This window comes from Drosophila persimilis, unplaced genomic scaffold (genome assembly GCF_003286085.1).
Source record: "Drosophila persimilis strain 14011-0111.01,24,50 unplaced genomic scaffold, DperRS2 tig00000124-arrow-pilon, whole genome shotgun sequence".
Taxonomy (NCBI): Eukaryota; Metazoa; Arthropoda; class Insecta; order Diptera; family Drosophilidae; genus Drosophila; species Drosophila persimilis.
In genome coordinates this window covers 1,022,389-1,049,340 of record NW_020825294.1, presented here as the reverse complement: position 1 = coordinate 1,049,340, position 26,952 = coordinate 1,022,389, and the positions used below count along the sequence as shown (strand labels likewise).

The 26,952-nt window shown below is 45.7% G+C and overlaps 6 protein-coding genes across 13 annotated transcripts in view; 3 read left to right on the top strand and 3 right to left on the bottom strand.

Moving 5' to 3' along the window:
- Positions 1-181: 181 nt before the first annotated feature.
- On the top strand, positions 182-1,328 carry LOC6593510 (maf-like protein CPR_2112). Its single transcript, XM_002019115.2, has 4 exons — positions 182-305; positions 366-610; positions 673-819; positions 878-1,328. The coding sequence occupies exons 1-4, from the start codon at positions 216-218 to the stop codon at positions 1,023-1,025; spliced, it is 630 nt and encodes a 209-aa protein (XP_002019151.1). The 5' UTR covers positions 182-215; the 3' UTR covers positions 1,026-1,328.
- A 174-nt stretch (positions 1,329-1,502) lies between these two features.
- On the top strand, positions 1,503-3,354 carry LOC6593511 (argininosuccinate lyase). Its single transcript, XM_002019116.2, has 3 exons — positions 1,503-2,243; positions 2,539-2,939; positions 2,995-3,354. Exons 1-3 carry the CDS (start codon positions 1,520-1,522, stop codon positions 3,274-3,276), a joined length of 1,407 nt encoding a protein of 468 aa, XP_002019152.1. The 5' UTR covers positions 1,503-1,519; the 3' UTR covers positions 3,277-3,354.
- On the bottom strand, positions 3,271-9,276 carry LOC6593490 (tetraspanin-6). The gene is made up of 5 exons (XM_002019117.2): positions 9,246-9,276; positions 8,982-9,140; positions 4,207-4,395; positions 3,977-4,147; positions 3,271-3,914 (listed from the first exon to the last, which is right to left on the bottom strand). The coding sequence occupies exons 2-5, from the start codon at positions 9,060-9,062 to the stop codon at positions 3,429-3,431; spliced, it is 927 nt and encodes a 308-aa protein (XP_002019153.1). The 5' UTR covers positions 9,063-9,140; positions 9,246-9,276; the 3' UTR covers positions 3,271-3,428.
- Positions 5,135-7,954, top strand: LOC6593491 (tubulin glycylase 3B). Its single transcript, XM_026987984.1, has 2 exons — positions 5,135-6,825; positions 6,886-7,954. Exons 1-2 carry the CDS (start codon positions 5,481-5,483, stop codon positions 7,764-7,766), a joined length of 2,226 nt encoding a protein of 741 aa, XP_026843785.1. The 5' UTR covers positions 5,135-5,480; the 3' UTR covers positions 7,767-7,954.
- A 1,039-nt stretch (positions 9,277-10,315) lies between the features above and the next one.
- On the bottom strand, positions 10,316-13,434 carry LOC6593492 (CD63 antigen). 3 transcript variants are annotated; one of them, XM_002019119.2, is made up of 4 exons: positions 13,386-13,434; positions 11,744-11,834; positions 10,648-11,250; positions 10,316-10,567 (listed from the first exon to the last, which is right to left on the bottom strand). In XM_002019119.2, the coding sequence occupies exons 2-4, from the start codon at positions 11,810-11,812 to the stop codon at positions 10,493-10,495; spliced, it is 747 nt and encodes a 248-aa protein (XP_002019155.1). In that variant the 5' UTR covers positions 11,813-11,834; positions 13,386-13,434; the 3' UTR covers positions 10,316-10,492. The 3 variants fall into 3 exon arrangements, with proteins under 3 accessions (XP_002019155.1, XP_026843185.1, XP_026843184.1); XM_026987384.1 differs by lacking the exon at positions 13,386-13,434 and adding an exon at positions 13,293-13,358; XM_026987383.1 differs by lacking the exon at positions 13,386-13,434 and adding an exon at positions 13,288-13,356.
- A 1,995-nt stretch (positions 13,435-15,429) lies between these two features.
- Positions 15,430-26,952, bottom strand: part of LOC6593495 (serine-rich adhesin for platelets) — a 40,488-nt gene continuing 28,965 nt past the window's right edge. For 2 of the 6 annotated variants that reach the window (XM_026987436.1, XM_026987437.1), the window contains exons 3-9: positions 25,948-26,517; positions 23,244-23,653; positions 21,413-23,121; positions 21,187-21,345; positions 19,327-19,970; positions 18,572-19,268; positions 16,469-17,760 (exon numbers count right to left, since the gene is read on the bottom strand). In XM_026987436.1, coding sequence (XP_026843237.1) covers positions 16,838-17,760; positions 18,572-19,268; positions 19,327-19,970; positions 21,187-21,345; positions 21,413-23,121; positions 23,244-23,653; positions 25,948-26,517 — 5,112 coding nt within the window. In that variant the 3' untranslated portion in view covers positions 16,469-16,837. Of the gene's footprint in view, positions 15,627-16,465; positions 17,761-18,571; positions 19,269-19,326; positions 19,971-20,111; positions 20,781-21,186; positions 21,346-21,412; positions 23,122-23,243; positions 23,654-25,947; positions 26,518-26,952 lie in introns of those variants that run through there. The other 4 variants (XM_026987438.1, XM_026987440.1, XM_026987441.1 and 1 more) reach the window with 4 other exon arrangements.

Below are 26,952 nucleotides of genomic sequence, written 5' to 3'. Positions count from 1 at the left end.
TCTCTCAGTACTGCCCACATAATTGTATGCGATTAATAAATTAATTTTCTACTTGACTGGTTTATTTTAAATACATGCTTTTATTGAATTTAGCCTAAAAAAGATCAAACAAATAAAACGTAAGTGAGCTATCGTTCGTATTATGTTGAAACTGGTGCAACAGCTGATTTCCGTTCTAAAGTGTGCTTTAACTTATTCATTTAATTTAATTTGCCATGTTGGCGCCAATAAAGCATTTATTAAGCAACTATCGTGTTGTCCTGGCAAGTGGCTCGCCACGTCGCCAAGAATTGGTTAAAATGCTGGTGAGTATTGTCAGAAAAGCCATTTAAATGCAAATTTTAGCCAACAAAATACTATTCTAGGGTCTCAATGCAGAGCTCTGTCCATCCACATTTGAGGAGAACCTGAATCTGGCCGACTACAAGGAATTCTCCGACTATATAGAAGCTACAGCCCTGGGCAAAGCGGAGGAGGTCTTCACGCGTCTGAGTGCCGAGGGCGACAATAAAAATCTCATTGTTATAGCAGCCGATACAATGGTGACGCTGGGAAAAGAGATATACGGAAAGCCAAAGGATCCCGAGGATGCCGTGCGCATGCTAACCAAGTAGGTACCCTGCCGGTAAAGACGTCTCTTAATTCTCAAATTGATGTGTGCTTTCTTTGCAGCCTGTCTGGAACTTGCAATCGAGTGTTCAGCGGCGTTGTGCTCAAACATGCCCAAGGAGTGCGCAAATTTACGGACACTGCAGACGTACATTTCGGCCAGTTGTTGCCAGAGCAGATCCAGAACTATGTGGATTCTGGGGATCCACTGTAAGCCACAAATATACTATATAAAGTCGTGAAAAAGCTACAATCTCCATTTATATAGTGACAAAGCTGGAGCTTATGGCGTTCAGGGACCTGGTGGTGCACTAATACACCGCATCGATGGCGACTTTTACTGCGTGATGGGCCTGCCGCTGCATCGTCTTTGCTGTGAACTGAACAAGCTATTTCTGGAGGATCTCTCGTCATAGCCCGAAGCCAACTGTCTTCGGGATCATGCGCCAACACTCACGTCAGAGACTACAAACACGTTCCGGTGATTTTAATCTAAACTCTGATAAGAGTCTATATCTCGCCGTTGGTTTGTTTGCCTATAGCCCAAGTCAATTAAAAATATAAAAAAATAATAGCAGGGAGCCAAAAAGTCAAATGGAAAGAGAGCAGAGGCACAGTGGTTGTAGATCGTCCCCAAAGTCATGCCTAATCAATTTACATTATATAAACTTAATACGTTATAATACAACTCAATTGTTTATAGAAAATACTTACTGAAACCACTGTAGACTGTGAGAGAAACGCAGTGCTTTGACTTTTTCTAATCATTTACAATTTAAAAAACAACGCATAAAACTACATGTACTAATTTTAAAGATAAGCGGCTGGAAAATATTGTATTTGTGAGCTGTTCTATTGCTGGACTGGGTTCAGTAGTATTCCATCATTGACGCCAGGCGGATCAGGAATCATGGCAACATCCAAGAACTCATACCAATTGTGGGGCGGACGCTTCAGCGAGAAGCCCAGTGAGGCTTTACAGGCTCTGAATATCAGTCTGCCTTACGACTCGCGTCTCTATGCGGACGATTTAGATGCCAGCAAAGCCTATGCAGAGGCTCTTCAGCGCGCAGGGTACTTAAACACCGCTGAGGCGGACAAGCTGGTGAAAAGTTTGGAGCTGATTCGGTACGATTGGATCGAGCGCACCATCAAGTTCCTGCCCACCGACGAGGATGTGCACACTGTCAACGAGCGGCTGCTGGTGGAGATTACCGGGGAGCTGGGTCAGCGACTGCATACCGGCCGGAGCCGCAACGACCAGGTGGTCACCGACATGAAGCTCTGGCTGCGCAGGGGCATTCGAGAGACCCTCGGTCGCCTGAGTCGCGTTATAGAGTCTGCCGTTAAGCAGGCCGAAGTCCATCTTGGGGTCCTAATACCCGGCTATACGCATATGCAGCGGGCCCAGCCGGTTCAATTCTCCCACTGGCTACTTTCGCATGCCTTCGCCTTGCGCGAGGACTGCCTCCGTTTGGTGGAGCTGCGTGATCGCGCGAATGTCCTGCCCCTGGGCAGTGGAGCCCTGGCCGGCAATCCTCTTGGTATCGATCGTCTGTGGCTGGCCGAACGCTTGGGCTTCTCTGGCGTCACCGCAAACAGTATGCATGCTGTCGGAGATCGTGATTTTGTGGGTGAGTCCAGATTGTACTTAAACGTTTGAATAAGTCATTTCAAAGTCGTTGATACAATAGTGAATTTGAATCGTTCCAAATGGATCGGTTTCTTATCAGCAGACAGACGTTTAAGAATCGGTCGATTATTTAGACAGGGAATAATGATAAGGAGTTGTTGTACCCGGTATTGGAATAGAGAACATGCAACAGTATTATAATCATGAAAATAAGGTGCTTTCTACTGGTCCATTTAAGCATCTGTCCTCCCCCTGTCCCTCAGTTTTAAAGTTCCTTTCACTCTAAATCTTTTAAGTGGACTTCATCTATTGCTGTTCCCTGGTCAGCTTGCACCTGTCGCGTTTTGCAGAAGATCTGATCATCTACAGCACAAAGGAGTTCGATTTCATTCGCCTCCACGATAGCCTCTCCAGCGGCAGCAGCCTGATGCCACAGAAGCGGAATCCGGATAGCTTGGAGCTGATCCGCGGCATCTCCGGAGTGATTAGCTCCAATCTGACTGGCATTATGATGACCATCAAGGGCACACCGTCCACTTACAACAAGGACCTGCAGTTCGATAAGGAATACTGCTTCCAGTCGTTCGATAAGCTAAAACAGGTGCTCGATGTTACTCAGGGTGTTATCCAGACGATGCAAGTGCAGCGGGATACGATGGAGGCGGCCCTCAGTCCGGATATGCTGGCAACGGATTGGGTGAGTAGAACCGTCTCCAATGGTGTTTTAATGCTTATAGACCTCTTTATTGCAGGCGTACTATTTGGTGAAGAAGGGCATTCCCTTCCGACAGGCCCATCATTTCATTGGTCGCGTAGTCTCGCTAGCAGAGCAGCGCGGTGTGGGCATTACCGAGGTGCCGCTGGGTGAACTGCAGAAGATCTGTCCCGCCTTCGGATCGGACATTGCCAGCGTAGCCGATTACGCCAACAATGTGCAGCAGTACGATGTGATTGGGGGCACGGCCACGGCCAGCATCGAGGAGCAGCTGCGTCTCCTTAATAACTTTGTCAAAGATATGCGCAAGCAGTCCTAGAGCACAGGCGCTTTATTTAAACGTGATGTTACGTTTGGCTTTGGTGTTTGGTTAACAAATGAAAAAGATTTACATTGACAGCGTGGTGCGTGGATTATTAATTGAATAGATTAGATTAGTAGATAGAGTACTGGTTCGATCGTTGACGGCTCCTAGTTTACGCTGGGACTCTGGGGTGTGTAGGTGTAGGGCTCGTGGGTGCCCTGTTCGCCGTGGCCCAACTGCTGGTAGCCGGCGACCGCCGAGTTCTGGGGGGGAGCCATCTTTCCGCCGGAGATGAGGACGCCCAGACTCTGCTGGAGCTGCCAGCGCCGAGCTTCGCGGATCGACTTGTTGCGTCGCAGCGTCTTGGCCAGCATGAAGGCGCAGAGCACGCCTAGCAGTTGGACAAAGGCCACTGTAGTCGCACCGGTGGCAATGAGCATGGCGCTCTGCGAAATGATAAAGTTCATCTTGCGGAAGCAGCCGTAGTCGAAGGTGTCCAGGCAGGTCACTTGGCTGGCATCGTTGATGTCCTGGGCCAGACCGCCGCAGCAGGAATTGGGAACCACCACATCGTCAGTGTCCAGGGTCTCGTTCTTGTTGGGGCTGAAGTAATCCTTCCAGTCCTCGGGCTTGTTCACACCGCAGCATTCCAGCTGTTGGGGATGATCACAGCCATTAGTGATTGAAATCGATCTGCACCAGAGCATGGACTCACCCCGGATTGCATAAAGTCCACGCCAGATTCGACATAGGGATCGGTTTCGTAGTCAGCCATCGACTGGTACATGGTCCGAATCAGCATATCCCTCACCTGGGACTGCATCACGAAGGCAGCAATGGCCGCTGACACCTCCAGGATGAACACCAGGAACAGGCAGACACCGTACTGAAAACAAGCACAGGATTATTAGCATTTGGTGGGTGAGTGGAATCCGGCCTACTCACCAGGTTGATGACCATCACACTCTCCTTAACAGCTCCGTAGGCCCCCAAAGCGGCCACGGCAATCAGTATGAATCCTATGGCAATCAGCAGAGCCGGCGGCGATGCAAAGTGTCCATCGATGAAAATGCTAAAGTCGCCGAAGATCGTTTGGATCGTAGTTCCCACCATAATCAGCAGGATGGCCGTCAGCTGGAGGGGAAAGCGTCGTCATGCATTGCATGTTAAATCTAATTTTATGACTTTGCGAGTGCTGGAAATGTGGTGCGGGGCGTGGTACGCAAGGTGACGGCATGTAATAGTAGTAAAGCAAACCATTTCGGATGTCATAACATTGAGGCCAGCTGTTTGGAATTATAGAATTCCACTTATTCCACTATTTCCACTTCCTCATACTTTTAAGCGTCAACTGTGTAAATCGCTGTTCGACAACAAAGTAAACCTGCACTTTTGTACGTCATTTTTTCGTACCCCCTTTATATTTGCATGTTCTACAAGTTATCTTATCATTTTGCGTTGTAATATTTCAAAACGAACTGAGTTTCAGCAGAGTGATGCTTTACGATGTTCACTTGAGATTCTATAGACCTGTTGCAATTCATTTGCACTTCTTACTGTACTTTTTCTTCGTCGATCAGTCTTTTTGTTGCTTTTGCTACCCCTTACTTCACCCCCCGCTAAAATTTTTGACATTTTTCATTTTTGAACGCGGAAACACGCAATTGGTGTATGCGGATAAGTGATCGCTTACTCCGCCTACACATAAGCAGATTTGCACCTATGTTTGTACATATGTATCTTCACCGCTCTGCCACTTTCATTTTTACACCCAGTCTAAGCTTGCGATTCCAGTTCAGCTCCGCATTTTGGTCCGTGAAAATCGGGAAAATGGTGAAAAATCGATCGGGAAAACGCGAAAAGCTGTTGTGATTCCGAATTACAAATTTGCAAAAATTTTGTTGTTGTTTATATATTTGCTTATAGATGCATTTGGCAATGCTTCGACGCGACTTCTCGCCTCTGCAGACACATGTCAACACCACCAACAAGTGGTCAAACGCTCAAATGTCCGCTCTCCCAATATTTTTTACGTCAACGATTTTTCGTTTGTAAAATTGTTTGTTAAAAATTGTTTGGCTCAGCTTCGAAATTCCTTGTTAATTTGCAGCCGGCGGACCCGCTGCTTTGGCAACGAACAAACACCGGACACACCGGATATCAAAGCAGCCACGCTCCACGATTCTCGTCCCATCGTTGCCATCACCACACTGCCCGAAATGACTCCCAAAGACCAGCCTCCCACTCAACGCAGAAGCACCATCAGCATGCCAGCCACGAAACGTCGCAGCTGGTACTACAATCCCGCCTCGAAGATCCGATCGATCATCAAAAACCTGGACGCTGAGCTGGGGCAGCTATGCAGTCAGTGTTCGGTGCCAAATCCGCCGAGTAGCAGCAATATTAACGTCAGCATGCACAACATCACCTCAGGGGCCACCGTTGCCGCTGGAGGATTAGGATCAGAAGCCATCACCCGGCACAAGGGTATGATAAGCAACCAGAATAGCATCAATAAATTACTGGCGCGAGCACAGTCCAAATCGACCTCTGGCCTTACCACAACAATATCTCTGGCATCCGATGCACAGAAGCGTCAGCTGAGGAACGTTTATCGGACGCGGGTCATCAATGCCTATCGAAACCGGAAGATCTTCACGGTGTACGGCAACTATAATACAGTGCGACGGGCCCTCGTGAGTAGGGGCTGGCTGGAGAAGCTGCCGGCTTCGCGGTACGCCGCGCTGCAGTCCATGTCCGAGGATATCCTGCTGGAGAATGCGCGAAGAGGCAACGACCACGAGACGGTGGTCATTTCAAAGATGATCAACCAATTTCCAGCCTTCTTCATTTGGCAGAGTAAGGCTCAGCGCGATCTGTTCGCCGACGTGAGGCCATTCCGCAACCGGGTGAGGCGCAGCCAGTCCCTGGACTTCTCCACCAAGGTGGGTCTGGTCGGGTGCGCCGAGCAGGAGCGTTGGTTTCGCGAGGACGGCGTCTGCGGCATGAGCTATCCGCGCTTCTACCGCCTGGGCGGCAAAAACGAGGAGGAACGCAAAGCCTTCATTGAGGACTACCAGCAGACACAGGCACGCTCCCTGCTTCGCTACATCCTGGAGCATAAGCCCGACGAGCTGATAGACATTGACAATGGCACTATCGCGAGCAGCAACCTGGACTTTGCCCTGACCAAGGTTAAGCGAATGGTCGAACAGGCGCAGCACAAATCCCTCGACGATGCTCGGGTCAAGCCACCCACCGCAGCCGAATTCGTGGAGAGCCAAACGTTTATGCTGCAGTCGGCTGAGGTCCTAAAGTCGAAGGCCAAGTACCGGGTGACCCAGAATATCATGACGGAGTACGCTCGTCTGGCGACTCAATATCTCGAGCAGATCGAGGCCCTATGTCCCGACTATCGCTGGGATGGCTGCCGCAACCTGTGGATCCTCAAGCCTGGCTATCAGTCGCGAGGAATTGGCATCGTTATACGCAACAGCCTGAATGATATCCTCCAATGGACATCAAACAATCAGAACAAAAAGTACATAGTCCAAAAGTACATAGGTGAGTTTCATTCAATATGTGATATTTATGGTCCCATGGTGCCTTTTCTTGCCTTTATAGAACGCCCATTCCTGGTGTATCGTACAAAGTTCGACATACGCCAGTACATGCTGCTGACAGTCGGGGAATCCAAGGTAACCGTCTGGGTGTATCGCGATTGCTATCTGCGTTTCAGCTCCCAAGAGTTCACGATGGACGATCTGCGGGAATCGATTCATCTGACCAACAATTCTGTGCAGAAGCGCTACAAGAACAAGCTGAATCGCGATCCCCGTCTGCCGAAGCACAACATGTGGTCGCTGGAGCAGTTCAAGACCCATCTACGTCATGTGGGTGCCCCGGACGAAACCTGGTCGAAGATCTACAATGGCTTCAAGCAGAATCTAGTGGCCGTGGTGATGGCAAGCCTGGATAAGACCGAACTGGTGAAGAACGCCTTCGAGCTGTATGGCTGTGACTTCATGCTGGACGAGCACTACAATCCCATCTTAATTGAGATCAACGCAACGCCGGATCTGACACCCTCGACGGCGGTTACTGCCAGGATTTGTCCCCATGCCGTCAAGGATTGTATACGCGTGGTGGTGGATCTAGCCAAGAATCCCTCGGCACCCACGGGACAGTTCGAACGAGCCTTTGAGGTCAACTACAGCATCAACAAAAATGCCGATGTCCAGCATCCCCATCCCCTGGAGCTCAACGGCAAGCAGATGACCATCGTCGAGAAGATCCCCTTTCCTATGCTCACAAAAAACAACAATCGGACACGTATGCTCCGAAAAATACTCCACAATGTGAAGGTCTCTGCGGGTCACAAGCTGACCTCAACCAATCGAAAGAAACGAGCACTACGGTACTCATCAGCAAAGGGATTTCCACTGCCGAAAAGAAAAATGGGAAACAATTGTATTTTTCCAAAGATGCCAAGGCAACAAATTTAAGATAGAGGTAAAAATTAAATATATTAACCATCAACTTAACGGCTGTAGCGTGACTTTAGAGCCTGTCGGATCTGGAGAATCGCTGTCTATAAAATGAATTAAGAAGTCAAAACGAAACCCGCAGATCTTAGAGTATTTCTTTTATAAACGAGACTCTAAATAAAGCCGTCGATGATTACCAAAAGAAATACGAACATTAAATATTTAAATAACAGATAGTAATACTGACAGATAAAAGCGAAATAGAACATGCAATGAACCAGAAATGGTTGAAAAGATCGAGAAACCTACCAGTAGGGAATAGCATGGAAGCAAGGAAAATGTAATGGCTCAAGGTTGGTCCAGAAGGTAAGAGAGAAAAGAGAGTATTTCTTATTCTTAGTGTAGATCTTTTTCTCTCCCCGTAAATGGGCAACAAAATGATAAAGGAGCTTTGTACCTTTAAAGTATTTATATATTTACATAAATGTATATTTGGACTTCACATGACTTCAGTTAAGCCCCAGTTTTTGTTTGCACCATGCTCTGTGCTTACATTGCTGCGCCTTTGTGCATTCTGGATTATCTCTGACTATAGAGATTTCTCTCGTACCATTAATTACAATTACCAGGTGTCAGTAGAATTTACATTAAATGTCTATAAGCTATAAGATTTCCAGCAAATGTCGTATCAGCTTTACTGCACTTAAATTGTATAAAAACTTATGAACGGAAAGAAAATTTTTGAAAGGTTTCGTTGATTTTGGAACCTTTACTCTGTACCTTATCAGCAGCAAAAATGTCTGCTATTATTATCTAAAGTGGTTTTTGTTGTTGCTCTCTTCTTGGCGATATTTGTTTTAAAATACAAACAAAAGACAAGAAAACCCGAAAAGAGGAGAATTCAGCTTTTGTACTTGACCCGTTTCTCTCTTCTTCTCAACCTCTGAATTCTCTCTTTGTGGCATTTCGAGAGCTCTAGTCTTTGCTCTCATTTTATTCCTATCGACTTACGTAGGCACATAATGAATCACAAAAAAAAACAAGGTATTACACCCACACAAAGAAAAACCAAAAGCTGATAAGCAGGCGGACTCAATGAGTGATAATGATAATGATAATGAAGGAAGGAGGCGAAATCTAATGAAATCGAATCAAAATGGCGACTCTTGTGATTCATGGATTCATGGAGGGTGCGATTCATTCATGGAAAGTGCGAAGATCCGCAGGACTTACCGCAAACATAAAGCTCACTATGATGAGCATATATTTAGCGCATCGCATGCCACTATTCAGCTGTAACTCGCGATTTGCCATTCTGTTAGCTGTTAGCCTTAGGTGTCTGTCGGTTGGGTTCTTCGGTTGTTGTATACACACTCTCTTTTGCTCGCTCAACTGCAATTTACAATACAAATGTTAATTACAGGCTGTACCCGGTATATAGTATTTTTGTGTTGGCTGTTGATTTTGTGTCACCGCGACACGAGCGGTGCAACGTACTTTAACTTTTGCTAGTCGCACGTGAACTGAGCGGGGGCCCCTAAGTGGGCAAAACGGTAAAACGGAATCGACGGAGTCGTCGGCGAGAGTCCAATTTCGATTGGGGGTCGGTCTCGCTCTCCCACACTCTGTGAAACGTCTGTGGCCTTGCTCTGTCTGTCTCTCTCTTTCTCTTTCTCTCTCTCGCTAGATGAGAGTGCTCTGACGCTCGTTGGGCAGCTTTCCAAGTAGTGCTTATCAGGCCCATAATTGTTCACAGTTTTCCAGTTAGATAAACATTAGCGATAAGATAATGGTTCTTTTGTTTTTGCTTCGAACGCTCGCCTACATATTTCGCAATATTATAACAAGAATAAAAACCTGTAATAGAAGGACTCCAAATCCCTACTAACCAGATGGTTTCCACTGGCTTTGTGCCCCCCTCTCCAATTATCGATGTATATAGTATTAATTCTCAAGTTCACGCTCCAAGGCCAATCGAGTATATTATCGATCTGATTTTCATTTTTAAATGAGTCAACCTCTATGTTTTATCGATTTTTTAATCATACTGCACTTCCGAATAGGTGTAAATTATTCATAGGCAAACACAGGTGTGCGCTGGCTCGGATGGGTTTGAAATAGACAATACAAAATAGTTGCGGCTTCCCAGATACCTCTCTAGTGTTGGTCGATATGGAACTTGCTTCATCCGTTTCGCCCAAATGAGTAAAATATCAGGACCACGATGACGACCCAAAACTTGTTTGTATAATAGAGAGATATTGTAACATATTTATATACATACATACATATATACTTGCAATGATTAAGCCGCATAATGTCTCTTTTATGCCTATATAAAGTGCGCATATAGTATTCAAAGCATACATATACACACATAAGTACAAACCTATGTACCTGCACTCCTCTAAAAGATTTAGAGTTGTTGTAGACTGCATTTTCAAATCGATTTGATATACCTTTATAACATATTAGATTAGATTAGATTCCTCGAATCCGCTCAATATCAAGTAGGCCGAAAAGTTAAAGAAATTATAGGATAGAGAGTCCATTTACTGCCATCCGAATGTGTGTAAGAGCTATATTTTATTTACCAATATTCATATGGTATACACATACAATAAACATATATATTTGTAGCTGATGGAAAATGCCAAAGTATTGACTTAAATATAAATTGCTAGGCATCGGCTCGACTCCTCAGGCATTTGTTCCGCAACTCTTAGAGTTGATGCTTGGTCCCTCTAGATGAAGCCCGTAATGCCGTTCCGGATTTTGATCTCACGTGCAATATAGCAGGCAAAGATCACACCGAAGAACTGAGGGCCGTTCGAAAAAAGAAACAAGAACGAAATGAGGATTAGCTGGAGAGGATGTATTAGATGTTTGATCAATTCACCTGAAGGACGGCAATGACAACGCCAGCTGCACCCAGGCTGACCGCATGCGAGGCAATATAATTGGAGAACCCGTCCAGACAACCGTAGGTGTGCCGCACACCTTCACTCGTAAAGTTGTTAAAGCAGGAGAAGGTGCCAGCTGCGCCCACGGGAATCGTGCAGCACGAGATCGGCAGGGAGGCGTTCGGGTAGGTTACAGCCCAGTCTTTGTAGTCGGACACACCGCAACAGTTGAAATCGTGCTGGACATCGTCCCACAGGGCAGTAGTTGGGCTCTGGGTGAAGGTATTGTAATCCTTCAGCGATTCCGTCAGCGATGTCTTTATCAAGGAGCTGGCATCATTGCGCAGAACATAGCCACTGATGCCGGCGGACAGCTCCAGGATGAAGATGATGGCCAGCATGATCGAGAAGCTTAGTACCAGGCAGTAGTTCTCCTTAAGGGCACCCCAGCAGCCGAAGAACGTGATCACAATGATAAAGGCACCGATCACAATGAGGAATGTCGGGATCGAAAAGAACTTGCCGGCCAAGAATAGCTCATAGCCAGTGTAAACGGCTCCGACGCCGGCTCCAACGGCTATAAGGATAATGCCCGTGATCTGCAAAAAAATAAAAAATCATTTGAAATCTTAACTTTGGTAGTCTATTTTGACAGTTTTCCTATATCTTAAGAGATAAGATATTTGTGAATTCCACAGCTGGACATGTTTTTCCTATCGATGGCTTAACGCATCAATTTCTTAAAGTGTCGAGAGTTTTCGGAGGAAAAAATGTAAAATATAATATGATATCATCTGTATCTATTAATATCTACATATATGGATAGGTATGGGTAATATAGAAGGTTGCTCAATTATTAAAAACGTTCATATCTATTGATTATATCAAATGGGTATTTCTGTCTTTACATTGTTTAACACGCAAATAAATGGATGCAACTCATACGTGATTCTCCCGTATTTTATTTGTACATGGTAGAATCACTTTGTCGATCTAATCTCCACCGACACCGACCAGTTGGAAGTATATCAACCGACCTATGGCTGGAGCTAAGCTGTGACTCATCCAATCTTAAAGAATTCGTTTACTTACCAGAAAGATCAAGTTAAATCCAAAAAGCGTGTACTTGACCGCATTTGCGCTGCCCGTTAGAATCGACATGGTGACGCTTTCGGTTTAGAATCTGTAAAAATGAAATACAATCATTCGAATTAGACGAGATCTCATAGAGAAAGGGAAGAGTTTAACTAACTGATTGGGCGGCTAGAAAGTTAAACACACAACCGACGCGAATTGATTTCAGAAGTTTAATGAAATACGCTGCAGGTGAACCAAAGACACCCTCTACGGCACTGTATACTGGCTCGTTTCTAATCAAACTATATACATATGTATATGTATATAAAAAATTTTTGCGTTGTCTTATCGGCAAATGATATGGTAAAATGCTTTTGTTTGAAGCCAGATGTGGTCAAAGCCCCTGTATGTATGCCTGTATGTAGTAGTACTGCTAGATGTTGTTGGTGTTGCTGAGACCGCCATTTGAGACAAGATAAATGAAAATTTTGGTAAGCGATAAGATAAGAGCACGCCAAAAAAAAATATATATACATTTTTTTTATACCATAAACGATATATAAATATTTCGAATTTGATGAATTTAAGGGTATACATTCTCTAGAAAAGGTAACGCTACATTTTTAAGGGGTAGCCAGTCGAAGTACTGCTGGTCAACAACAAATCAAATCAAATTTTCAATCAATGCCATGCTAGTGCTGGATTATTTATATTTTATTAGATGGATTCACTACCGCCCCTTTTCTATTTACTATTGGCAAAAAAAATCAATATGAGAGTGGCTCTTCAATTATAAATGTATTTCAAGAACTTTTGTGGAAAGTTTTGGTTCATAAAGATTCGATTTTCAATAACTAGGTTATTTATTATCTTAGCTTTTTGTTTGGTATCCAATAATCTACTCTTTTAGAAATATGTACATATAAATTTTTTAACTTATTTATGAAATTTATTTGATCAAATTATGACAGACTATATTTTCAGCTTCATCATGTAACACATTTGGCTTTTGTTTTGGTTTATGTCTAAAAGTGCTTGAAATCTATAAATAGTTTAAAAACTTCTTTCTTATCTCCGATTTGTGCATAATTAGACTGCTATTCCGTGACAGATATTAATATGATGTCAAAACTGTTAAACAAATTAAATAGTACGCACGGGTGAACAGTAAGAAAACAGGAACTTTTGGACCCATGGGGTTTTCGTTCTTTGACCCTTTTAAAAAAACAAAAACCGACTCTTCTGACTCATTTTAACAGGGTCTTCTTTAATTTAACAAAATCAGACCAGAAAAATCGTATTGCATACTGAAATATTGCAGACCCAAATAAACTTAACGATTTGGAATTTGATAATCAATCAGCCTTTAGATAGGAAACCTAAATAATTGTAGGTTTATCGTCTTATCAGATGGATGACTCATTCGAGTGTCATAACACCTGGGGGCTAGAACCCTTTTCGCACTTGAATTTTGTGTTTCTAGCTAGACACTGCTGTAAGCATAATTACGTATATGTGTCATATTTTAAGATACATTATAGATACATTATTAACTGAACTGAACTGTTTTCCCTTATCGATGCCCTCGCAGACAGTGAATGCAGTTGGCACTTGACTCGGTTTCTCGGTTCGTTTATTTATGCATCGTTCTACTCACGGCACAGCAGGTGGAGTGGACAATTCTTATTTGACGTGACGACGGTTGAACAACAACTGAGAGCTGTCTACCATTGACGTTCGCCGGTGCTCACGTTATAGGATTATCAATGTGAACACACACACACATACACACATCGTCGTTTTCCCCCTATGTACTACGTATGTACATATGACCGTTGTGGTATGGGTGACTTTAGTGATAAAAAAATAACATGTAGAATACAATACTGGACTGAAAAGCTGCGAAAAAGCTTTTTCAACAGTTAGCACGCTTCGGAACGTAATGGACTGGGTGGGCGGAATGGCCAGTGGCGGAGGCAATGGCATCATTGGCCTTGTAATGATTGCATCGTTGGTGGCAACAATGTCATCTATGCCATCCCAATGGAAGGCTGTGTTTAGATGTACTATGATGTACTGTTTTTGGCACTAGTGATCCCTGGTTCCGTGTTCTATGTTCTCGGCGGTGGCGCTGGAGATGGAGGCAATGCTAATTATCATTACGTCAAGAGCAAGACGGCAGCTGCGGCGGACCAGTGATTATCGGAGGCCCCAGTAGTACGAATGCCATGGGCGATGTCACGCCCACGTTCAGTAATGCAACTCTATGCTCAATAGGCCGACGGAGCAAACAAGATGCGTAAGTGAATTGGTATATAAAGGTGAATATAGATATTTTAAAACTCGTTTTCCTCCACAGCGGACTTCTTTACTAGTAGTTCCACGAAGTGAGCCTTAACTTCTTAAGTCAGGAAGGATCAGGAAAAAGGATTCAAGAAACGCATTCTGTGGCACACGTGGCGACACGCCTTGGAAATAGGAAATTATTTGTAAAATATTAAGCATATAAATACAGTATAAAGTATCCATAAAACAAGGATCAGGCTAATCCTTGATAAAGACCTGGGATATCCTTTTTGCGGGCTCCAATCGGTTGACAGGAATCTTCCGATTACAATAAGATATGCCACGTAAAACATAATTTCCACAAGAAAAAGTTTTGAATGCTATATCTCGGCTTTATAGGGCCAGATCGGCAAAGGACCTACTTTGATGGGTTTTTGGTGGCTTTTTGCAATCCTTAAAGTTGCTTGCTGCTGATTTCTGTTTGACTGGTCTCAACAAAACTGAAAATAGTTGTTATATTTTTCTACACGGTTTTGAGCGCCACTAAATTTGAAATACGATGGCTTCCTGATATCGGAAAAAAATCCTTGATCAGATGGAGTCTCATAGACCTAGAGGCCAGTATATTTTTTCTAGACGGGTATATCTTGTTTTCGCCGTTATTTGTGAGCCGACCTGGGCGTGCAAGGGCTTCCTGCATCTCTTATAAGATGGAGTCCACAAAAAGGATCAAGGATATTGTTGACAGTCATTCATATTTAGTTTTCTCCGCCCTTTATGGTTCGTTTGGCGTCAGTGACAATAGGGATATTGCCTTTCTATCGGGATGGAATGAATACCCCAATCTCTAATCAGATAAATAGAAAAAACAACTCAATTATTGTGCAATATATTCAGTTTATGCATGAGTATAATCGAAATATATTTGTATTTATTTTTATTCACTTTTTCTTGTCGTACACTAAATGCTATCGAAGAATATATATGAGTATCATTTGTTATTTTAAGTGTTTAGTTTTTCATTTTGGGAAATTGCTGGCATAATTTTAATACTTGAATTTCGAGTGCAATGCCAAAGCGCGTTTGTGGGGTTGTGGGGTGCAGGTGAAAAATGTATGGAAATGCGAACAGGAACTGTAACTGGATCGGGAACATTTTCAAGGTCACATTTTGTCCAATCGAACATATTAATCAATCAGTTAGTGGGGCGTTCTCTTATCGTATTTTGTCAATCGCGAGTAATTTGTTTGAAATTTTGTTCACAATGCCAGAAAATTTCAAAAATTACCAAAAACAAATAAAGTCTCATCGAATTAGGGTTGTCGTTCAGGGGTTAGTATTACTCGTATGTATTAAATATTTTATGTGTATGCGTGATTTAAATTAATTAATTATTTCTTGTTTTAGTAGTTCGTTGCTTCGTTGGAGCTCCCATTATTTCCTATCTTTGCCATGTCGATCCCGCTGATGTCTGGAGGCCGCAATGGTCGTCGTTGTGAGGCTATGCACATGATGGGGCTGATCCCGATGGCCATGCCCAGATGATCCATGATGCTTGCTGCTGCTGCTCTGCTGATGATGGTGGTGTCCATTCAGTGTGCTTTTACCGTGTCTAAAGGGAGCATACACAAAAATTAGTTTGATTAGTTGTTGCATATTTGATAGAGTTAAGACTGTATTTTTAATAGTTTTTCTACTGTTCTTAGGAGATAGTATTTCCCAAATGCTACTTCAACTACGTAGTTCCAGGTTGCTAAGGAGAAATAGAACAGAGCAAGGCTTGATGTTGATGTTGATTTCGTATTCTATAAAGTTCCAATTTCATTGATGATTTCTTTTGTGGTTTCTTTTCTTGTTTCCAGCAACATGTTCATAGTCAGTTTTTAGAGTTGATTACTACTGATACGATACGATACGATACGATAGAGGGGACGAGTGCATGAGTGGATAGTCAGATAGAGTTAGGATTGGATATTAATATACGTAGGGTTTTTAATGGTTCACAAACATGCAATTCGTTGGATAGAAACAGCACCCAGTCGAAGGTTAAACAGTTTACCAATTAATTACGAAAAATACGACTATTTGGTTATCCGAAAGAAGTATCAGTTAAAGGTTAGCAGAACTTGGTAAGGTTTACTGGGGAGACAAAAACTAAATATATCACAGAGAGTAGGATATTTTAGAGGGAAGTTAATACTAATTCCAAACATTCCATGCAATAATTTAGTTCCTACTACTATAATACCAATACATTCTCCATAGGTTCAACCCAACATGCCATACTTGGGGGTTAAAATAGAGAACAAAATTTTGAAAAATAAACGCTTACGCTGTGAAAAGTAAAAACAGAACCAGATGGAACAACGAATCCAACAAATGGATTCATTGGCCCTGCCCTTTTTGTGCGTGTGTGCTTTGGCCGGGTTGGGTTTTTGGATTTCATTTGTTTTGTTTTGATTTTGTTTGATTTGTGTGCGCTCCAAAAAATCAATATTCAAAAAATTAGCAACGAAAATCTCTCACAGATCAGATCAGTAGTTTTGCTTGGTTTTCGTTTTGTTTTTAGTATTAGTAAGGGAACACAGTGGAGGGGCTGGGATTAGGATCATGTTTATCATTGTGGGGTGGAAGGAAGTGTGGGATATTCAGACATTTATCAAACATTTTCGTGCATTGGGATTATTTAAATGTGACTTGTGTGACGAGATCGAGATCCTTGTATCCGATACAATATTTTCTTATGTATATTTGGTTTCATTTCTCTACGAGTGTGTGCTGTGCTGTACTGTGTGTCTATGGAGCGTGTGCCTCCAGCACTGACTATGAACATGTGCAGATGCCGAAGGGCTGGTGGGTGGAGACACTGCTGCGCACCTGCCGCATTCTCAGACGCTTTGGCCAGCCGCCCAGCCGACCCGGACCCCGAGTAGCCGCACCCGCACCAGTACCGGCCGTACCGCCAAAGAGTTGGGCATGGTCATTGCTGAGATTGTTCTGATACGGACGGAGTTTTGGCAGCTTTTGACTAGCACTGGCACTGGCACCGCCGGCTGCCGTGTACAGCAAATAGTTGTCATAGACGTGGCTAACACTAGAGTTCCGCTTGGCCGGCAGATACGGCAGAAAGGCGAAACTTGAGCTGGTCGACTGGGTGGCCTTCAGCGATGGCTTCTTCATGCCATGCCGCGCTATGCTGCGACACCTGAGCGTCGACTGATTGGAGTAGCTGGGCGGAATCATCTCCAGCTTGGTGCGGTACTCATAGGAGGCGGTGGGCTGCACGGGCACTGGTATCAAAGATCTTTTACGCTTGCGACGCGGCGGTGGCAGTGGTACCATCGGACTCGCATTCGATATCTCCTCAATGCTGGCATAATCTCCATTTGCATCTGCATCTGTATCTGCATTGATTTCGTTGGCCTCAGCTTCCGACTCCTCCCCGGATTTTGTATGGGCTAAATTCGTTACGTATACGTACGTCAGTTCGTTGTGCGTGGATGGTGTTGTAGCTGTGGTGTTGTTGGTGCTCGTGCTGGTGGTTGTAGTTGTAGTTGTGGTGATGGCTGATGGCTTATGCGTTGTAGATTTTGATGATTTTGCTGCTGCTGAAGTGGACTTTTTGTGTGCGATCGTTGTTTCATGACTGCTGCGACTTGATCTCGTCTTACTTGGTCTGCTACTCTCCCGCGTCCCGGCTGCCTGAGCCGCTTGCTCGCTACTGGGCCTAGAGCGACTGGAGTGACCTGCAGAAGGAGTAAGAAATATATTAGCCTTTGTTGGATGAATATACTGGCAGTAACAAGACCGTTAACTGGTTTAGATTCAAGTACAGGTGTAAAACGGTGATGGGGGAGATTGTGTACATCTTTCAGATAGTGAAACTGTTATTGGATTGCCTTATTAGATCTCTCAAAGAAAATTGTAATTGAATTTTCATTAAATTTAACAATCTATGGTGCCTGCTTTGACAATTGAAATAAGCTGGATAGAGAAATCCATTTAATAACTAACTAAACTAACTAAACTTAACAAGACTGTTAACTGTTTTAGACTAAACTGTGAGTGTGGTGTGTGAATACTTGTGCTGTGTAAAGGGAATGAAAATTAATAGTTTTTGGATATTTTTCATAGCTCAATTATCAATTTCATTCCCTGATATTTTGTATATAACTTGTGCCTAGGCAGATCTGAACAATTAAAATTGCTAAACCCCTATTCCACTGGGGCATTCACCGAGCGATAATTATCGGTTATAATCGAACGAATATCATTCGCCAATGTGCTGCTAATGGAACTGTGGTATTAGATATTTTTTCTTGGGTCCGTTATTTGTGTACATGTGTGCGCTGTTTAGTTTGGTTTAACTAATCTGATCTGATCCGATCTATAACTCATCTATCGAACCTATAACGTTTGCTCATCCTCTGGGGCTGAGTGGCACCCATAATAAGCAAGCCCAAAACGAGTAATTCTGCAAGAGATAAGCAATTCATCTTTTTTCTTTCGAGTCGATCCTCTGTGGAATAGTCCTTTCTAGTCCCTGAGATCACTTACCCCGAGAACGTGTCAGCTCTTCGCGATGCTTCTCGCTGCCCCGGGAGCGTTCTCTATCCCGTTCTCGTTCCCGTTCGCGTAGGGCACTCTGACGCGATCGACTCTCATCGCTGACACGTGAGGATCGTAGCAGACGACTTCCCGAGCTGTGCTTGCTCTCGCTGGAGTGTTCCACCTCTCGATGACGGTGAGAGCTGTGATAGGAGCTACGCTTCGGCTCCAAAGAGGAAGTGGCAACCGCAGCATGGGCTGTGGCGCTTGAGCTCGATCTGGGCTTGCTGGCGTGTGTGTGCCGGCTGGACCGATGCTCGAGATGCTCGTGACGCGACTTCTCGCGTTTTGGGGTGCGCATGCGCAGACGCTCGGCCCGGTGCTTGGAGGCCTGGTCGTCCGAGGAGCCGGCGCCTTGCGTGTTCGACTCGCGGGAGCTGGATCGGGAACGGTCACGGGGACAGCACTCGATGGACGATTGGGAGGAGCTGCGTGCCCGTGTGGGCGTGGGCGAGGGCGTGGACTGTCGTGAATTGCGACGCGCCTCCGAGGCGAAGGTGCCACGAGCCACACTCAGCGATTGGCGGTCCCCATTGTGGACCTTGTTGACCTTCTCGTCGATGGTTTCCAGGGGTTTTCCACTGCGACGCTGCAGTGAGCACGATCGTCGTCGCTGATCCTTGATGGCCGCTTCATCAGATAGAGCCTGAAAAATGATGGATAAATTAGAAGTTTGTCTTATTTTTGAAGTCATTCGAACATACCTTCAAAGTTTGATCAGCGTTACGGGTCATTTCGCTCAGGATCTGTGCATCCCTTTGCAGGTCTGTCTTCCGCTCGTAGCTGCCGGGGGATCGGGATCGCGAAGGCGAAGGCGAGGGCGACTTCACCCGGAATGTTGTGGTCAACTCGTTGGCAATGTTCTCATAACAGTGCTCATCATCATCATCATCGTCGTCGTCTTCGTAGTCGTTGTCCTGTGGACTGTGCCTTAGCAGGTCTGGTCGATCGTTGAGCAACTGCCACTTGGTGGTCGTCGTTGTGGGTGCCACCTCATCCGAGTGGCTCAATTTGCTGCGCGAAGGCAGCGTTCTTCTGGGATTCGTACAGGGCGAGGCAAGTTTCGTTTGCTGCTGCTTCTGCTGCTGCTGTTGCTGGACTCCAAAGTAGGAGAGTTCATGTTCGCGGAGTTTGCGTGCACCCCGCGCCTCCTTGACAATCTTTAGGGACTCGCTACCGGACTCGTCTCCAGGTGTCTCCACAGACGTTGGCTGCGGCTGAATGAAGAGGGTACGCGGCTTGGCCACTGGAATGAGCTGGCCAATGCGCAGAGTGGGAGGCGTGGCCTTGGGCTTCTCCACACGCGGCGAATGGAGGGCTATGTTCATAACATTCGATTTGGGTAGATCTGGAACGAAGAGAGTGAGAAGTGGTGATGAGACGATGGCCGACTGCTCTCCCTGCAGATCCCATGGTGCCTGATCCCTAAAATGAACTCCTCTAACCATCTACCACCCTCCCCCTCTGGAATGGATCAACCTGATGTTACCTGCTCGCTGCAGCATCTGATCTTGTGCCTCAATCTTCCAGATGGTGCGCTTCGCCTTCAAGCGGCTCCAGCTGCTCGAGTACTCGCTTCCCTTGAACACATCCGCCTGCTGATGATGATGCATTGCTGATGGCTCCGGGGAGGAGCTGGCCTGGGTGCCGCCGCCGCTGTCGCTGTTGTTGTTGTCGCGAAAGTATCGCTTCACTTCCTCATCGGCACTGTCCTCGTCCTGCTCGGCGGCATCGTACAGCCGCCGGAGCTGGGTCAACTGCTGGCTCACGGGTATCTGAGTATTGCCTAGCAGCTTGAGACGCGGCGGCGCCAACGGTGTGCGAGGCAACGAATCGTACAGTGCACTGCCAAAGAGATCGCTGCTCGTTATGGAGGTGGTCGAAGTGCGGCGCGAGGATGACGTCTCCTCCTGGTAGCTGTGGGAGCGCAGCATCGGCGTGGGTACTACAATGGAGGGCTGGATCAGGGCGGACTCGATCGAGGCAATGCTCAGGCGTCGCATTGCCTCATCGAATTCGCTGGCCGATCGCATGGTCTTCATGATGAGCGATGTGGACTTAAGGCCCTCATCCAGGATGCGCTGATGATGGCGCAGGTCCTCCAGCAATAACTCCTGGGCACTGGGACGACGATGGAGTGGAGAATAATGGTGTGTGCCTGTATGGGAAATGTGCGGAAAGTGTTTTGTTGGTGTGGTTGGTATTTGGTTGGTGTTTTATTATTGAATGAAGATCGAGAGAAACGGTTGCTCCGCGACAAGATTGGTTATTCAGTTTTTTATTTTGGGTTAGAAATTGAGATTAAGTGTAGCATTAGATGGAGGAGTAGAGAAGCAGCATTACGAGAGTGGAGGACACACATGCATTACGAGAGCGATTACGAGTTCAATTCAAAGAGAGAGCAGAGAGCAGAGAGTTCGAGGAGAGGAGTGGAGTGGAGTCCATTGCTAAATCCCAGAAATAAACTAACCAACAAAATATTTGCTAGACAAATCTACAACACAATCTACAGGCAAACCAACTAGATAAAGAACTACCCGACTATGAGTATTTCAAATACCAACCTGATTCTGGCCACTCATCCGTGCCCAGGCTCACATTGATCTTCGTCGAGTATCCATTGCCTGCGGGCGAGGGTTGCTTCTGGTTTTGTTGTCGCTGTTCCACAATCCGTATGCGTTCGGCCACCGATTTAACTGATATGGGAGAGTCACTAGTGATTCCTGGGGGTACAAATATACATATAAGAAATCAATTATACATACATTTCAATTTTTGAAAGACTCTTACCACTATCCCTGCCTGAGGGACTCTCCCGTTCCCCCTTCATTGCCGGGACACTCCACAGGACATCGGCACTCTCGATATTCTCCCCCAGATGATAGGGTTTCGGCTTCACCGGCTTGTTCTTGAGTATCCCCCGAATGTTGGACAGCTCATCCGTTTCATTGTCTGTCGTATCCACGCCACTGGTCGAGGTGTAGCTGTTCCGTGACGTCGACTCCGTCAGACTGAAGCGTGGCTCTAGAACTGGTTTGGCCAATGTCGTGACTGTCACCTGGGATGATGTTGCTGTCGATGTCGATGTGGGCTGGCTAACCACCTCCGGGGGATCCATCAGAGTGGCTCTGTATGCCACTGTGCTGGTGGCTATCGTCTTGCGTCGCTGTGGATCATCCCCAAAGTGGGTCACATTGTCGTGGCTTGTGCTGCTCGAGGTGCTGCTGCTACTGCTGCTGTTGGTCCCGGCACTGGCTGATTTCACGAGACTCTGAAGCGGTCCGCTGGCGGTGGTGCGTCGTCGTCGGCGAAAGTTATTCGTGGGCGGCGGCTTGCCATCTGTCTCGACAATGTTCACCCGGCCCGATTCGGCGGCAAAGTGTACCTCTGTCTTGCAGAATTCCACTCGCTTCTGGGCACTACTCCGCTGAAGGTGACTGCTGCTATTAGTGGTGCTGGTGCTGGTGGTAGCTACAGTCCCGCCATTCACATGCACCTGCGATGTCTTGCGAATGTCGCGCCAGGTCTCTTCCACGGCGATGGAGTGCCGTTTGCTCAGCTCCCCCTCGTTGGCAGGACTGGCAGGGGGCTTGGGCAGGCGTCCAAAGTGTATAATGGTGCCTCCACCATTGTTCAGATGAGCTGTTGCTGCTGCCGCGGCTGCGGAGCGCTCTCGTTCCCTCTCCGTGGGCGACCAATTGCCCAGCTGCTCGCCCGAGCGTCCCAGTCCACTGTCCGTGGAGGCATCCACCCGAAAGATACTCTTATCCTCCGGTGGCGACATCTTCTCAAAGCCGTAGGACTTTCGACGCAAATGCCATTCACTGGAGCTGGTGTCCTTCTGACGTTGGCGCGACTCCAGACTGTGGGTGTTGTGGACGGGTCGGAAGGCGGAGGGTGCAGGCAGTGGGGCAGCCACTTGCACGGGAACGTGCAACTCCTCGGATTGTTCCCTGAGCTTGGGTCTGGCCTGGTGATATGCGAGGAAGTCTTCCTTGTACAAGCTCTCGTCGGAGAGTTTCTTCAGCTTGCCGCGTATTTCCTGCAGGGATTCGGCCGTGAGGAAAGTGTTCCTCTTGGCCACCGTCGGCTTGGTCGTTTGTTGTGGGTTGTTCAAAATGGTGTCGAGGGCGGCCAGATCCACGTGATTGTTCCGCATGGCCGTGTTCAGGCGGCGACCGTTCTCCAGCTCCGCTCGCATGCGGGCCACACTCACCGAATTGCTGGGCAAGTCAAGGGGACGGGGCCGTGTGATGGTGGACGTCTTCGTGGCTGTCTTGTAATGATCCTGCGACTGAAAGGAGCGACGCAGCTTACTGACGCGTCGCCACTCGCCTGGCTCCTGTTCCTGCTCCTCGTTCCGCTCCCAATCGTTGCTGAGATCATCCGTGGATATGGAGCGTGATCGCTGGAGTCCCAGTCCTGTGCCGATGGATGCCAAGGGTGGTGCGTAGACCGACTGGGACACCTGCTGGCGACGCTGATGCCGTGCACTGAGCCTGCCGAAAAAATAAAAGGTACGAGTAATGTGTGTGCTTGGGATCGGAGAGCCATTCAGATAATGCCATGAAATTTGAGTTTTCGAAAGATTCAATTCTGCTGCTGCTGCTCACTCACTCACCGCAAATCATCGTCGTTGGCAGCGTCATCGTTATAATGCCGGAAACTTTCCAAATCACGACGAAGTCGCGTTGGCGTACTACCAACAACAACAGCTACGTCAGCATCAGATCCAGCTCCAGCTCCAGTACCAGGCTGCGGCTGAGCTTGGGATACACCCACGCGACTGCTGCTGCTGCTGGCTGGTGGCTGGCCATATAAGTCGGCCTGCTGCTGCTGCTGCTTGGCCCATGCGGACGACAACGACAACGACGGTGTGGATGTGGATGTGGTGGATGATGATGATTCTGGTCCAACAATTGCATGTAGGCTTATTTTGCCCGCACTTCTGTGGGTGTTGCCCGCTGTGGCTGTTGCAGTTGTTAAATTTGAATTGTTGCTGCTTTGGCTGGAAATACTCGAACTGCTTTTCTGTAAATGGACAGAAACAACAACAAAAAAAAACACAGGTTAAAAAAGTAAAAATATAAAAATAAAATAATATAAAATCACATCACAAAGAAGAGCTGAGCGCATTATAGCGCTTGCTCGAGTGCGGGTGTCTCTTGTTCTGGTTATACATATTTATTATTGCTGTTGCTGTAATTGTTACGGGTATACTCTCGGAGGAGTGGAGCGAGATTGGGACTGGGACTGGGTATGAGAGTGGGTGCATTGTTTGGCAGGAACTGCTTAAGGAAGTGCTTAGCAGTTAACTCGCAATCGGTCTGTAATTTAAGCCATGGCAAAATGAGTTTCCGCATTGAAAGAATATGATATTTTGTTATAAAAATTAACGATGATTGTTAGAGATTGTCATAGCATTCAATAATATTCAATGTCCAAAAGTTGCAATGAGTGTTTGGAAATCCCGAAAAGCTATAGATCCTGATAGCCCTGAATTGTTGAGCCGCATGCACGATTCATATTAGATACGCTAGAAGCTCTTTTTGTTCCTACCGATTTGAGGTCGAATTATTACTTGGATGAACCGCAGATGGTCTCAAGCACGGACTCTTCTTAAATACTTACTAATACTAACATAGCTTTCTCGTAGCTAGTAACTGATTTTTTATTTTTAATGCATGATTAGCTCTTTTGGCTCGGTTTAGTTTCAATTTTTTTCGAATATGAATCTAACATCTATCTCTCCTACATTCCTGTATTCCTGATGGCTGTAAAGTAAGATCCCAGCATCTCCTTCAAATACTTCTCCTACCAATGAAAACTAATCAAGTTTTCACCAATAACTTTTTTTATAGGTTTCTTAATTTTACCATCTTTTTTAAAACCATTGTGGTGAAACCCTCTCGAAAATGTATATCTTTCCTTATTGAATATCTCTTCCTACTTGTCTATTTGTTACTACATTTCTATCTTTTACTTTTACGAACGAGCATAAGTTGCCAAAGAAATTTTTCGTGTCAAGATTTATGGACCAGAACCAACTGCTGATTGTGGGCGTTGAGGTCTTGAGGCAAGACACTTTCGCAGATGCCCAATAATTAGACAGTTTTTACTGTTTGCTGCCTAATGAGCGAGAGTTGCCAAAGAAATTTCCATTGTGGTCATGACCCAAATGTCCCGTCCCGACCGATAGAAGTGCTAAGCATCGCCTAACTGGGCCTGGGCAATTATTATTGATTTTCATTCCATTCCATTTCATTTCGATGCGATGGTTGACTCAACCTTTCATTAGAACCAGACAGACAGACAGTCAGACGAAACGCGGGGGTGTGGTGTCGTCTAGTCTAGTGTTTTTTCTGGAGTGATATATGGCATTTTGCCAAGTGGAGACGAGCCGTGACTTTTGTTAATTTTCTTTGGTAGCCTGTCTGAAGATTGTGTCTATTAATCTACGGATACTCCCTTTATGGCTGTGACAGGTGACCTCATCTTTTGAAAGGAAATCCCCAAAGGTAGGGCGTGTGTCGGATCTACAGATGGGAAGTGAGAAGAAAATGATGATCGTGGTATCGGAAAAAGTAATTTTGGATTACCAATATGTATTTCGAATCTTTCGATGATATACCTATGTATTAAATATCGTGCTAGCCATTGATATAATGAATACATATCGATAGCTCAATCAAGGTTTGGGAGTCTTTTGGGGAAACCAGGAAAATATAGTACTCTAGAATATAATAAAAGAGAAAACTGCAAATCAAGTTTCTGCCGATGAAGGCGTATAATATCTTAGTCTGCCTTCTTGGTTTCTATACCCCATTATCATTTGGTTCCGCAATTCACATCAATCTGTTCGACAGCTGATGTCCCTGCCATCAACATTTTCCCACCTACCCCCACCATGGATCATTACAAGTTTTCATGATTTGTTTTCCCGCAGCTCTCAGTGTACTCCGAGTATAAGCATTTTCCCCATAACAACAACAATAATCAGAGACGAGACCGTTAACAACTGGCCATTTTCGGTCATTGCCGTGGCCGTGGCAGGAGATTACCCGTACTCCTCCAGCAGACTCGGAAGAAAAATGACTGCAAAAGCAAAAGCAAAGGCAAAAGCAGAAAAACACAAGCAAACATCGGCGCATGCTAATGAGCCAAAATAACAAAAACCAAAAGAAATGCCACAAGAAGCGAGCGAGTGAAAAATTGTAGAGGCACAAAAGCTTGGACTACCGCATGTTCGAGTCGAGTTGAGTCGAGTCTCTGGCCAATAGCCAATGGCCGCCAAAGGGCATATGGGCACTGGGCTTCGGACTTACCATTAGATTGCTCAATTTCAGACTTGGAGCTGTATCGGGTAACAAATTGTGGCCGAGTTTGTGCAAATGAGCGACGACGACGTCGTCAGCGTCTTGATCGCTGGCTTCACCATTAATCACAACAAAATCAACATGATCGTCGATGAGCTCCTGGCCATTGCGCTTGCTCAGCGTGGACATGGACGCGGATGCAGACGCGGATGGGGATACGATGCCAACATCGCTGCTGAGACTGCGACTGAGACTGCTATTATCATCGCTAAGCTCACAGATGTCAACACTCTGAGAGGAAGGCCTCGAAATGGATGGCGGGGCCCAGATGGACGGCATATGGGATGGCGGAGAAGGATCAGTGCTGCTGCCGAGGTGGCCGTTGCTGGTGCGGGTCGTGGTGGATGTGGAGGATGTGGCCCAACCTCGCGATGTGCTGGTGGATGAGGTCTTTTGTACTGTCTGGGTGCGTATCACCTGCATGGCGCCGTTGGCGGTGCGTGCCTTCAGCACCTCCAACTGCTTGCGTTGTGTGTGCTGTGTGCCGTTTGGCTGTGAGATGTTTTGGGAATCGGATATCTGGCGGAGAGAGAGAGAGATGGGAGAGAGAAAGAGAGTTGCGGGATTCAGTGATGGCAGGATAATGAGTGGATCAAAGGAGTTGTATTAAAATTAATTTTGGTTTTTGGTTTCTTGTGCTGGCATTTTAGTATTTTAGTAAGATTTTTTGTAAATTTAGTTGGACGATTGGTTGGATTGTTGGAAGTGTAGATCCCTAGTGAATGGTCAGTGGTTTCCTTATGATCGAAATTGCATTCCATAGGAGTTCAAGAGTTCTTAAGAGTTCCTTATGTTGACGATTTATTTAAGTGCTTCCACAATTTTTGTAAATTCATTTATTATTTTTCATTACATTTTCATTCCTTTGTAGCGATCCGAACACTCGAAAAGCACCCGATTCCGCTTGATCTAATTAATATCTCAATTACGGCCGATAAACGGCTACGTTTTGGC

Bases quoted from the DNA above. Each gene is read 5' to 3' on its own strand.
- LOC6593492 (XM_002019119.2), bottom strand. From the start codon at position 11,812: ATGTCGATTCTAACGGGCAGCGCAAATGCGGTCAAGTACACGCTTTTT. The intron at 11,251-11,743 runs GTAAGTAAACGA...ATTTTTTTGCAG, and splicing joins GATTTAACTTGATCTTTCTG to ATCACGGGCATTATCCTTAT. The intron at 10,568-10,647 runs GTGAATTGATCA...AACGGCCCTCAG, and splicing joins TTGTCATTGCCGTCCTTCAG to TTCTTCGGTGTGATCTTTGC.
- LOC6593491 (XM_026987984.1), top strand. From the start codon at position 5,481: ATGACTCCCAAAGACCAGCCTCCCACTCAACGCAGAAGCACCATCAGC. The intron at 6,826-6,885 runs GTGAGTTTCATT...TTGCCTTTATAG, and splicing joins CATAGTCCAAAAGTACATAG to AACGCCCATTCCTGGTGTAT.
- LOC6593510 (XM_002019115.2), top strand. From the start codon at position 216: ATGTTGGCGCCAATAAAGCATTTATTAAGCAACTATCGTGTTGTCCTG. The intron at 611-672 runs GTAGGTACCCTG...CTTTCTTTGCAG, and splicing joins GCCGTGCGCATGCTAACCAA to CCTGTCTGGAACTTGCAATC. The intron at 820-877 runs GTAAGCCACAAA...CCATTTATATAG, and splicing joins GTGGATTCTGGGGATCCACT to TGACAAAGCTGGAGCTTATG.
- LOC6593490 (XM_002019117.2), bottom strand. From the start codon at position 9,062: ATGGCAAATCGCGAGTTACAGCTGAATAGTGGCATGCGATGCGCTAAA. The intron at 4,396-8,981 runs GTAAGTCCTGCG...TTTCCCCTCCAG, and splicing joins TAGTGAGCTTTATGTTTGCG to CTGACGGCCATCCTGCTGAT. The intron at 4,148-4,206 runs GTGAGTAGGCCG...GCTTGTTTTCAG, and splicing joins GTGTGATGGTCATCAACCTG to TACGGTGTCTGCCTGTTCCT.
- LOC6593511 (XM_002019116.2), top strand. From the start codon at position 1,520: ATGGCAACATCCAAGAACTCATACCAATTGTGGGGCGGACGCTTCAGC. The intron at 2,244-2,538 runs GTGAGTCCAGAT...AAATCTTTTAAG, and splicing joins CGGAGATCGTGATTTTGTGG to TGGACTTCATCTATTGCTGT. The intron at 2,940-2,994 runs GTGAGTAGAACC...TCTTTATTGCAG, and splicing joins ATATGCTGGCAACGGATTGG to GCGTACTATTTGGTGAAGAA.